Consider the following 12,146-nt stretch of genomic DNA (forward strand, 5'->3'; position numbering starts at 1 on the left):
CCAACCCGCTTCCGTGCCAATGTCCCAGGAGGCGGGTATCCGACCTGTGCTGGGAGCCGCCTCCCTGAGGCGGGAAAACATAGAAACATAGAAGATAGGAGCAGGAGTAGGCCATTCGGCCCCTCGAGCCTGCTCCGCCATTCAATGCGATCATGGCTGATCATCCAATTTCAGTACCTGGTCCCTGCTTTCTCCCCATACCCCTTGATCCCTTTAGCCTTAAGAAATATATCCAACTCCTTCTTGAATATATTTAATGAATTGGCCTCTACTGCCTTCTGTGATAGCGAATTCCATAGGTTCACCACTCTCTGGGTGAAGAAATTCCTCCTCATTTCTGTCCTAAATGGCCTACCCCTTATCCTTAGACTGTGACCCCTGGTTCTGGACTCCCCGACCATCGGGAACATCCTTCCTGCATCTAGTCTGTCCAGTCCTGTCAGAATTTTATAAGTTTCAATGAGATCCCCTCATTCTTCTAAACTCCAGCGAGTACAAGCCCAATCGTCCCAATCTCTCCTCATACGTCATTCCTGCCATCCCAGATATCAGCCTGGTGAATCTTCGCTGAACTCCTTCCATGGCAAGAACATCCTTCCTCAGATAAGGCGACCAAAACTGCACACAATACTCAAGATGTGGTCTCACCAAGGCCCTGTACAACTGCAGCAAGACATCCTTGTTCCTGTACTCAAACCCTCTCGCTACGAAGGCCAACATACCATTTGCCTTCTTAACCACCTGCTGCACCGGCATGCTTACCTTCAGCGACTGGTGCACAAGGACACCCAGGTCTTGTTGCACTTCTCCTTCTCCCAATCTATTGCCATTCAGATAATAATCTGCCTTCCTGTTTTTGCCACCAAAGTGGATAACCTCACATTTATCCACGTTATATTGCATCTGCCATGCTTTTGCCCAATCACCCAACCTGTCCAAATCATCCGTGCCAATTAACTGCCTGTTAACAGGTAGTTAACAGGCAGTTTTTTGCCTAATCCCTATTTTTAACCCTGAAGTGTGGGCTTCCCGACGGCTCCGAACCACGCCAAGTTAACGAGGCAGACCGTCGGTCTGAAGGGGTTGGAGGGGTCGAGATGTCCGTTGTGCTGGTGAGTGATGGGTGCATGTGTGCAGAGGTAAGTGTGTGAGGTAAGTGTAAAGTATTTGAATAAGATTTACTTACCTTTACTTTCTCCTGCAGGCTTCCTTCCTTCAGTTCTCGGGAGTCCCTCAGTTCACCGGCACAGAAAGCAGAATGGCTGCTGAATTGTTAAAAGCTGCATCATTCTGCTTTCTGGTCTGGAGAGATCTCTAACTGAGTCTGAGTAGAAGGACTCAAGTTAGAAGACAGATTGTCAGTGTTTGACAGCTTCAGAGGGCTGTCAAACGCTGATTTTTCATCTGTCAAAAGCTCTTGATAGATGAAATGTCAATCACTGATGTCACCAGTAACCAGGTGTCCCTTAATTGGCCTGCTGAACCTGCTGGGTGGGCTTAACAAGGTCAGTCAAGGGAAAATAGCGTGGATTGGCCACAAGTCGATGGAGGCGGGACTACAACCCAAAAAGTGGGAGTCCCGCCTCCATCACGTCCCCATTGACAAAATCCAGTCCATTGACTCTGTTTCTCTCTCCTCGATGCTGCCTGACCTGCTGAGTGTTTCCAGCATTTTCTGTTGTTATTTTAGCCATATCTATTCGTTGGCTTGCTTTACTTTGATAAAGGGTTGCATGCTTAAGTAACACTTATTTTTGTGTCAACTCGCTGACTTGGGAAATAACAGATTTCTTGCGGATTTAATACGTAGCCTGTCTCATTATTGTGTTGATCATTTTCAAAAGCCAAGTTTCTATCCTGAAATTATAGGTGCCACATCTTCCAAACTGTCTTTTTTTTGTGTTTCTTCAATAAATTGACAAATTATTTTTCACTCAAACCCACTTTTCCTCCCATTTAACCTTTTCTTCAAAACTTAAGAACACGATAGGCCATTAACTCTTCTCCAAACAGGAGAAAAATGATACTGATCCGGAGGATCCCATCAGTGGCTTTCCCCCCCCTTTTAAATTGTAAAGCCAACCCCCACCCTCTGAGCAAGTCACTTAGTATAATCAGATCTACACATTCCTCTCTGCAATTAGGATGTACATTACTCTAAGTGCCACCTTTCAAACTTCTCACATTTAGCAGATGCTTCATGCAAACGTTTTGTTGCCACCTCTTTGTGGTGTGTGTTCAGTTCTTAACCCCAGTGCTATCCTGTGCTTGGAATAAAGATGCAAATGTTTTCCCTTTTATAAATGCAGTGCTGTAGGCAGATATTATATTGAATTATCCCAAATGCCTGACTCCAACTTATAAAATCAAAAGGTTTAAAGCAAATTTATATCTAGACAGTGAAATTCCAGCTTAAAGAGGGGTGTTCTCACGTATACATATGTTTCAAATATCCTAATATATTTTAATAGGAGTCTTTGAAAGTTAGAAATAGGATGGTGGTGGACAACCTGTACCATTAGAAGTTAACAGTTTGGCACAGAAACTTTGGATGACTCGGTGCCCTTTCAGTAATCTACAAGGCTAATATTCACCGATGACCTCTATTAGCCTCCTACTCTAACTATGCACCCCAATGTTCTATTAGTGTAAGTCTCTTCATGATAAAACAATTGTCCCAAATACGTTCAACACCATAACGAGTAATGTAGTGATTAATGGTGAAAAAAACATAACAGGTACCCAAGTACAATTTGTCTTACACCTCCAAAGAAAGGAAAGCAAATTTATAATAAATGTGGGAACTTCCTGAACCAACATATTTTATGGAATCAGTTATCACTTTCATGAGGAGCTGTTTTACAAAAGAAAATAAAGAATTGACATGTATATAACAGCTTTATGCATCCTTTTCACAAATTCCCAAAGTGTTTTTACAATCAATGGATCACTTTTCAAGTGCAATGATTGTTATGCAGGTAAATCGGTCTACCATCCCACCGGCACAGGCTGATAGAGGGAAAGCTATGCCCCATATTCCATTTATCTTTCTTCTACTTATTAAAAAGGAACACTGTCTTCATGGGGCAGTTTTTGGCAAACCAGCTTTTGTGGAGGGAGAGGAACCACTAAAGCTGTGCACCATTTTTATCATGACCATGTTATATATCAGTGACACTCTGGTATGCTTTAGAAATACATGAAGCAATGACATAAAATATAAAGAGGTGAAAAAGGGTTTGCCAAACATTTTTGGGTTGTAGGTATTGCTTTGATGAGCTGACGGTTAGTAACTCTACCAAGTTGATCATCTTTCTTATTTATTATGAATGTAAGGCATCATTTACTGAAGAATTATATTTCCATACATCCTCAAACCAGTTTATGTTGTAATCAATTTTCCATTTCTGTAAAATCTTATCGGAAGAGAAAACAGTGAATAATGCGACTATTACAATAAAGTATAATTACAGTAACAGACATAAGTGTTAACTGTCTTTCTTTTAAATTATCTTCTCTTATGTGTAGTTATTGAAAGTTTCCTGACATTGAGTATCATGTATGATTGAATTTTGGCCTTATTCCTGTCTTTAACATTACAGGAAACTCTTTATTATCCGGCACCAACGGGACCGGCGTGGTGCCGGTTTATCAAAAAGTCCGGATTACAGAGAGGTATAGTTAAAAGGTACGAGAGCTCCGTACACAGCAACAAATCCAGGCTTCCCTGTTGCTTAGCAACATGTGCAGGAACTCCGGCCACAGACCAAGCATCCCTGTTGCTTAGCAACAAGTGCACGAACCCCAGTTACACAGCCACAGATCCAGGAACTGCCACTAATATGAGGTAAAACTTACCTGAACCTACTCCTGAATTTTGCCGGTTAACAGAGATTTCCAGTTATTTAGGTGCCGGTTAAAAAAGAGTTTCCTGTACCTAGAAATTCTTCCAGGATGTTTTCAATCAATGCTTGCAGCTTCTCTCAACTTTTGACTGAATTCAAATATAACTGTATAAATAAAAAAAACTACAAATACTAGACAACTTAAACAAAAAAAGTTCCAAAGTAACTCCTTCAGATTGCCATCTAAAAGATGGAAGCACTTACCCTTTTGATAATTTTACTGGAAACAGTTGAGGTGACCATAAAATGGGAAATTCTGGATTTTAATCCTGTTGTTTTTTTCAACTATAATTATCAAGAGAGATATATTTCAAACTTCCCCTGGTATGTGTGCATTGCACAATCAAGCATGTCACTCAGTTCCTTTTGTTGCACTAAATGAGCGATAGTCCTTAATTTGGCATTTTTGGCAGAATCGCTAATGTTGTGATACTGTAAATCAGCAATCTGCCAAAATCAAAAATACATTTTAATTTAATTTACAAAAAAAAACACTCCTGTGATGCTGACACAGCTGTCATTTTGCACAAAGACCAGCTGAACATTATAGATATGTGTTCCTGTCTATGTATCCTGACCCAGTTTTCCCGGGCACTATTTTGTACAGTGACAGGTGCAATAGGCAGCTGACCTGGAAATGGAGCAAAGGGAGACTGAACCATCTAGATTAGATAACTAATTTTTCTATACTATATATATATAAATATATATTTAAAAATCGGATATAAATAATAGACATTAAAAAATACTTTTCATTTTTGATGGTTAATTCAGAAAATATAATTTACAGCATAGAACTTGAGTCCAAGCTGTTGGAGTTTTCATGAGTTTGCTGCAAAACTTATACTACAAAAATATTGTTATTGGACATGGTAGTGAAGTGAGCTGAATCTAATCCACCTCAAAAGCTGTGGTTATTAGATTATTTCATGTACACCATATGTGTTTTAAGTGCTGTACATAGGATTACATAGAATATACGGCACAGAAACAGGCCATTCGGCGTTTATGCTCCACACGAGCCTCCTCCTGTCTTTACTCATCTAAATCTATCAGCATAACCCTCTACTCCCTTTTTCCCTCGTGTTTGTCTAGCCTCCCCTTAAATGCATCTATAGTATTCGCTTCAACCACTCCCTGTGGCAGCGAGTTCCACATTCTCACCACTCTTTGGGTAAAGAAGTTTCTTCTGAATTCCCTATTGGATTCCTTGGTGACTATCTTATATTGATGGCCTCTAAGTTGTGTTCTTGCCCACAAGTGGAGTCATTCTCACTTATACTTGTTTAAAAAAAGTGGCTAAGGTTTATTTTTGAATCCATCCCACCCCACCCCGAGAGGGAAAACATGTCCTCCAATGGTTTAAAGGCCCCCCAGGATAAACTTACACTTGTGCTCTGTGTGGTTCCACTCCAATTACCAGTTAGGGATCCCATCACTGCAAGACTTGACCTCTTTCTGGCACCGCCGGGCTTTGTGGGAGAAGATCGAGATCACGTGCCCTCCCTCACTGTGTGCTCGCTCAACCTAGCTTCGATAGAGCGCCCCGCCCCTTGCAGCACGGCCGGGCGGCGCAGAAGCGTGCGTCGCTATTGGACAGGCGCCATGTCAATCATGCCCGGGCGTCGACCAATAGGAACTGCCGGTCATCTTTAAGTGAGGCGGGGGAAAGAGGCGGGCCTTTCCAACCATCACGTTAGGATGCGCGGCCCGGGCTGACGAGCGAGAGGGGCGGGAGCTATGGGGGTGGGAGGGACTCTCCGGCTTTCGAGGGTTCCGTGTTTAGTTCCTCTGGTCGGGGAGGGGGGGGGTAGGGAAATTATTCAAAAAAAAGGATTTATATAATCTACACACATATTTTTGGATGTTGCGAAAACGGAAGGGGAAAAAAACAAGACTTTCCCTCACAAAATCTGTATTTATCTAATATACACGCGATGTATGAAGTGAAAGCCAAAGTGTTTTGAGAGAGAATTTTTTTTTTGGAGGAGCAGACGGCGGGTTATTGCCTTTCCTGAGGAAAAGCGGGCGTGGAATTTGCCGGAAAATGGTTTAGAGGCGAGAAGGGGAAGCGGCACGGAGCGAGGGGAGTGCGGCCGGGGCGGAGCGCGAGCGGCGAGGCGGCGGCGGCGGCCGGGGGAGCGCGGGCTGGGCGCGCGCCGCGTCCGTTGGTCATGGCGCTGTGCGGCACCACGGCGGCGGCGAGCCAGCAGCGCCAAAGCGTCGCCAAGCTGATGGCTTATAACGGCGCCGGGGCCGCCCATCATCATCATCATCACCACCACCATCACCATCACAACAACCATCAGCACCACCACAGCAATCACCACCACCACCATCAGCAGCCGCCGCCGCCTCCTCCATCGCATCACCACCAACAACACCACCATCACCCGGCTCTACACCCGGGGGCTGGCGGTGCGGGAGGAGGTGGTGCAGGTGGTGGTGGTGGTGTTGTTGTTGGTGGTGGTGGCGGTATCGGCACGGCGGTGCACCCGGTTCAGCATCACCATCACCCGGCCTCCGCCGCTGCTGCTGCTGCCGTCTCCAGCTCGGCCGCCGCCGCCGGCGGCTCTTCGTCCTCGTCCTCTTCGTCCTCGTCGTCCGCCGCCGCCGCGGCCGCCGCAGCAGCAGCAGCGGCGGCGGCGGCGGCGATGTTGAACCCGGGTCAGGCGCCGTATTTCCCGTCCCCGGCGCCGGCCGCCGCCTCGGTGCAGATTCACGCCGTCAAGGCACATCAACTGGACATCGAGCCCGATCGACCCATCGGATACGGAGCCTTCGGAGTAGTCTGGTAGGTCCTGGGGCAAAGAGTTTGCACATTTTCAGGTTTTGCTGGTAAGAGTTTTTGCAGCAGGTTGCGATAATGCTTTCCAACATTAATAATTTAGTGACGGTATTATATGCCTATTCCAGTATTTTAAAATGAGCATTTGTCAACTTTCTGCAGCTCAGGTTGTCTTTGACAAATGCGCTGACACTGTTGAACTTGCTGGGAGTTATTTCAAAATGTTTTGCTTGTCCTACTGTGTCTTGTGGGTTACTTTCGTTCGGCGTCTAACACAGGAAGTATTGTAAAGCGAGGCGACAGATAATTTAAAGTGGCATTGCTTGATGCATGATGAAAAATAGTTACAGCGTTGCATTTTTGTAGGGCACTGGAAGTTAAAAGTGCTTTTGTCACTAGGAAGCCTTTTTTAAAGCGTCGTGCTCGATAATAATGAGGGGTAGCTTGATGAGATTTCCTTTTCGGTTTTTAAAGCAAATATCAATTATTACGAGGTCTTTTGACTCCTAAATTATAGGAAACGGACCATAAAAAAAACAATTTCACGTTATATTCTAATTTTTAAAAAATGTGAATAAATGATCTGGATCCTGTATGTCCCCGAGGTAAATCAGCAGCACTTGCTGTTTTCTGTAAATCCTGCTTCCTCTTCCTACAGCAGTTGTAAACTGCCAAAAGTTTTAGATTAATAATTAATTTTACCGTCTGTTTTGAAGCACCTGAGTATGACTAACAATAGGTTACGAGAAATTGGTTTTGGAATTTTATTTGTCATTGTCTTTCTTTGCGTTGCGCAATATTGTTGTAGGCAGTAGTGGAGACAGCGCTTGTTTGTTTTAAAGCACTGCACTTTTTAGAGTGGTCTCGGGTTATTGAAGAGCTACTGTACCAATTATAGCGTACTACTAAATTGACAAATGTTTAGGTTTGAAGGAGTAGATTTGTCATTCTTCATTTGTGACCGTTATTGGTTTTAGTTCGAGTGAAGGTGAAATGGCTCGTGAGGCCTGTAGGTGTAAGTGAGTTTATTTGTTTCCTTTTTCACATTAGCCGTCGCAGTATTCTTCACGATTTTTCGTTTTCACGGGTGTATTTCTACAGATAGTCACTTGAGTTTTCAGGATTTCAAAAAAGTCAGTGCTATTAAGAAACTAATACAGTGGAAATATTTTATACTGTGTTTCATAATGGTGGCAGTGTTGCAGGTAGTTAGCAAGTTCCCGAGGAGTGGCTGCAACGTGGGATAAGCTGTAGAGGGCTTAAAATTCAGTAATTCAGTTGAGTGGTTCTGATAATAAAAGTTGCATAGCTGGTATATATTATGAATATCAGTAGAACCTTGCACCTGGCGTGATGCTTTAAGTTCTTGTCACTTTTTTGTATAGATCCATTAAGTTGTCTTTTCTTGCTGTTGAACACAACTGGGTGAAAGGATAATAGTTATGAATCATGGTACTGACCCGATAGACTTCTTTCAGCGGTTGTTTACTAGGAAATTTACATTATATTTATACATGGAGTAAAGGCTGGGGTGGCTTTTGTTAGAAAGCTACAATATGCAGTCAAGGAATTTATGAAGATGTTTGTAACCCAAATCGGTCACAGATTATAAACCCCAACCTAATTTATAATTTCTTGTACCAGTGTTAGGAAATAGAAGTAAGATTTCATGGATGGGTTGCATTTAACTAAAGTTTTTTTTGTGTCATTTCCTAGATTTGTAGAATTTATTATGTGATCTGTTGATGACAGGAGCCCTTTTAAATTACGCATGTATGAAAATATACAATTAATTTGGACAAAAAGACTACTGCATTTTATTTAAACAAAACTGGAAACTAGAGCAGAGTATGAATACAATGGGAAGAGGAATAGAGAGAATTACTTAAATAATGCTAGTATTCCCTGCCTAAACCTGTCCGCCTCGCTACACCTCTTTCCTCTAAGACGCTCCTTAAAACCTACCCCTCTGACCAAGCTTTTGGTCACCTGTCCTAATTTATCCTTATGTGGATCGTTGTCAAACTTTTTTGCCTTAAATTACTCCTGTGCAGCACCTTGGGACGTTTTACTATGTTAAAGGTGCTATATAAATACAAGTTGTTGTAGAAGGCAGGAAGTTTCTAAAAGGATATCTAGTCAATGCCATACCAGGGACAATGAATTGCAGCAGTTTTTTGTGTGAAAGATCTATTAGTCATGAGTACTGCATTTATGAGTGTGGTCTTGCTGTTAGTGTGAAATTTCACCCTATGCAAATATTTATTGAACTTGAATAGATTATTAAGAATGTATAATCCCATCCTTTTTATTTTAGGAATACTAGTTAAAATAATGCACATTTTTTCGACCAGTTTAAATGTGCCTATATTTTTGGTGGCTTAATAAAGCTCATCCTTTCCAAATAGAGAAAGTTCTTCCAACACATGAACACTTTTATATTGGCTCTTTACAGTGAGCCTTAAAGTAAAACTAGACTTTCTTGCATCCAATGAGGACAGTTTTGCATTGGTTAATCCATAAATAGATTTTAAAAGCTTATTTTTTGGCTGTCCTGATGGCTCATGGTAGATGCATCACCTGGTATGGTATTAAGCCACATGAGCAGGAAGGTTTAATTTCTGGCCTGTTATGTTAACTAATTTCAGTTGGTTTTAGTGTTTCTGAGGAGGGGCAAAATCAGTGTTGTGCTCTTGATCATTAACCCTGCTGGAAACTGCTTGTGTACACTTTGAGCAAGGATAGGATAGGTTGTATTTGCCCCATCTTTAAAATAGCCTGTATTTTTGTTCACTAATTCAAATGACCACTTCAATGGGATACCAGTGGACTGCTGGCAACTGTGAAACTATCCCAGCATGAGTCTGTCAATTCAGGAAGAGAGGAGGAATCTCATGTTACAGCACAGAAATGGACTATTCAACCTATAAATTCTGTTTTCTCCTCCATGAGCCCCCTAACTGAACCCCATCCTCCTGCACACATTCAGCATTTTTCAGATTCAAGCAACTATCTATTTATGCTCTCCAACAGGTTGTGGCAGAGAATTCCATATTCTGACCATCCCCATAAAGGACATTTTTCTAACCTCCTTTAATTCTTTTTTGATAAATTTGTGCCCCCTCATTTTTGTCCCACTGAACAGTGGGAATAACCATCACTATTTATTTCATCATTCATAATCTTCAACACTTCCCTTGCGTCAGTTCTTAACCTTCTCTGCTCTAGTGGGGAAAAATACTCACTTCTCTGCATACCTGGTAACATCCACCCCTGATGATAATCCTGTGAATCAATGGTGTGCCTTTTCCAGTCACATTTAGATCCTCCCTATTAAGAAGGTGCCCAAAACTTTACAGTATATCCAAATGTGGCCTAAGACTTTGTACAAGTTCAGCATTGCTTTCTTGCTTTTGTATTCTACTTCCAGATGTATAACCAATGATTGTTTGTTTGCCTTTTTGCAGTCTTGTATATTTGCTCTACATCTTTAATGGCTTTTGTATCTGCACATCAAGGCTCCTCTGATCCCCACTTGAGATGTATTTCTTTTCCTTATTCTTCCAAATATGTTAGCTTGGTTCATTGTTAGCATTCTTGCCTCTGAGCTCCACTCCAGGGCCTGAGCATATAATCTAGGCTGACACTTCTGTGAATTACTGAGGGAATGATGTATTGTTGGAGGTGCTGTTTTTCAGATGAAACATTAAACTGACTCCCTGTTCAGGTAGATGTAATAGATCCCATGGTACAAGTTGAAGAGGAGGAGATCCTGGCAAATATTTATCCCTCAACTAAGGTCACCAAAGCAGATGAACTGATGATTTATCTAATTGTTGTTTGTGGGGCTTGCCGTGTACAAAATGTGTGCTGCATTTGCTTATATTTAAAAAGTAAACCATTGACTGTAACATGCTTTGGGATGCCCTGAAGATGTGAAAGACACAATATAATGCAAGTTCTTTCTTTACTTAACTTTTTTCCCATATTGAGCTGCATCTGACACCTGATATCAGCCAACCCTGTTAGTTTGTTATTTTGCAGTCTTTTACAATCTTTATCACAATTTGTCATATCCCCAAATTGGTGCCATCAGCAAATATCAGTATTTTCCCTCAATTATTAATACTTGTGTGTGTATATAGTTAGTAAGTGTTCCCAATGCAGACTTCAGTGGAACACCACTTGCCATATTTTGCCATTCAGATAAACTTCCTTTTACCCCATCCTTTGCTTTCTAGCCTCCAACTATCTCTATCCAGTTGCTGCTATTCTTTTTGCTATACGTCTCTTGTAGTTCATTATCAAATGCTTTTGGAAAATCTATATAAGCCAAATCCACTGCATTTCCTTTATATCTCCTCTTAGTTATTCAAAGATTTCTATAAATTTGGTCAAGTGCAACCTGTTTTAATTATTTCATCCAACATTATAGACTCTAGTACTTCAACCACAGCTAAAGTAAGACTAATTGACCTATAATTTCTGTCTGTTTATTCCCTTTTTTTAAGCGAGGAATCTCATTTGCTACTCTTCAATGTGGCATAAATTTCCATTCCACAGAATTTTGGAAAATTTCAGTTAGTTTCAATTATTTCCCTTCCCCCCCCCCTCTAAGTTTCTCTTGGATGTAATTTTGGGGAGAGGAGAAAAGAGGAGAGAATAGTTTTTTTTAACTTCAGAACTAAACCTATTTGCTGTTTAGGAGCTTTTTTGTTTTTGATGTACACATGGTTACACTCTCTCAGTTGTCAAATGTCATATACGGCTGTCGGCTGTTTCGTAATTCACTTTTGCTCTTCACATGTAAATTACTTGCCCAGAAGCTAATGCTTGTATGCTGTTAAGTGCAATTGGATGAATATGGAGTGGTAGATAAAATTTAGAAGCAGATAGAACAAAATAACCCCAAGTTAAGTTTATAAATGAGATTTTGGTACCATATTTCAGTGTTCTGTTCCTTGGACTTTATTAATTTAAATTGAATAAAGTCAATTATTAAATTTATTAATTTAAATTAAAAGGTCTAGTGTGAACCTTAATACGCTTGCAACAACAATAAAAATATAGCACCTTTAATGTAATAAAACATCCCAAGGCGCTTCACAGGACCGTTATCAAACAAAATTTGACAACGAGCCCATGTGATATTAGGACAGGTGACTAAAAGCTTGGTCAAAGGTTTTATGGAGCATCTTAAAGGAGGAGAGAGGTAGAGAGGCAAAAGATTATCAGGGTGTGAATTGCAGAGCTTGGGGCCGAGGGAGCTGTAGGCATGGCTGCCAATGATGGAGGGATTAAAATCTGGGATGCTTAAGAGATCAGAATTGGAGGAATGCAGAGGTATTGCTGGAGGAGGTTACTGAGACAGAGAGGGGCAAGGCCATGGAGGGATTTAAAAACAAGGATGAGAACTTTAAAATTGTGACTTTGCCAGACCGGGAGCCAATGTA

The 12,146-nt window shown here is 41.5% G+C and overlaps 1 protein-coding gene across 2 annotated transcripts in view; it reads left to right on the forward strand.

Annotated features, from left to right (window-relative positions):
* Nucleotides 1–5,976: 5,976 nt before the first annotated feature.
* nlk2 (nemo-like kinase, type 2) overlaps nt 5,977–12,146 on the forward strand; it is a 203,196-nt gene continuing 197,026 nt past the window's right edge. For both annotated transcript variants that reach the window (XR_015073256.1, XM_085964834.1), the window contains exon 1: nt 5,977–6,699. Coding sequence is in view for 1 of the 2 variants with exons in the window: in XM_085964834.1 (XP_085820960.1) it covers nt 6,080–6,699 (620 nt within the window). In the remaining variant the exon portion in view is untranslated. The remainder of the gene's footprint in view (nt 6,700–12,146) is intronic.

The sequence above is a fragment of the Somniosus microcephalus genome, chromosome 22 (genome assembly GCF_052327205.1).
Source record: "Somniosus microcephalus isolate GS21.2 chromosome 22, FLI_Smic_1.0, whole genome shotgun sequence".
In the NCBI taxonomy this organism is placed as follows: Eukaryota; Metazoa; Chordata; class Chondrichthyes; order Squaliformes; family Somniosidae; genus Somniosus; species Somniosus microcephalus.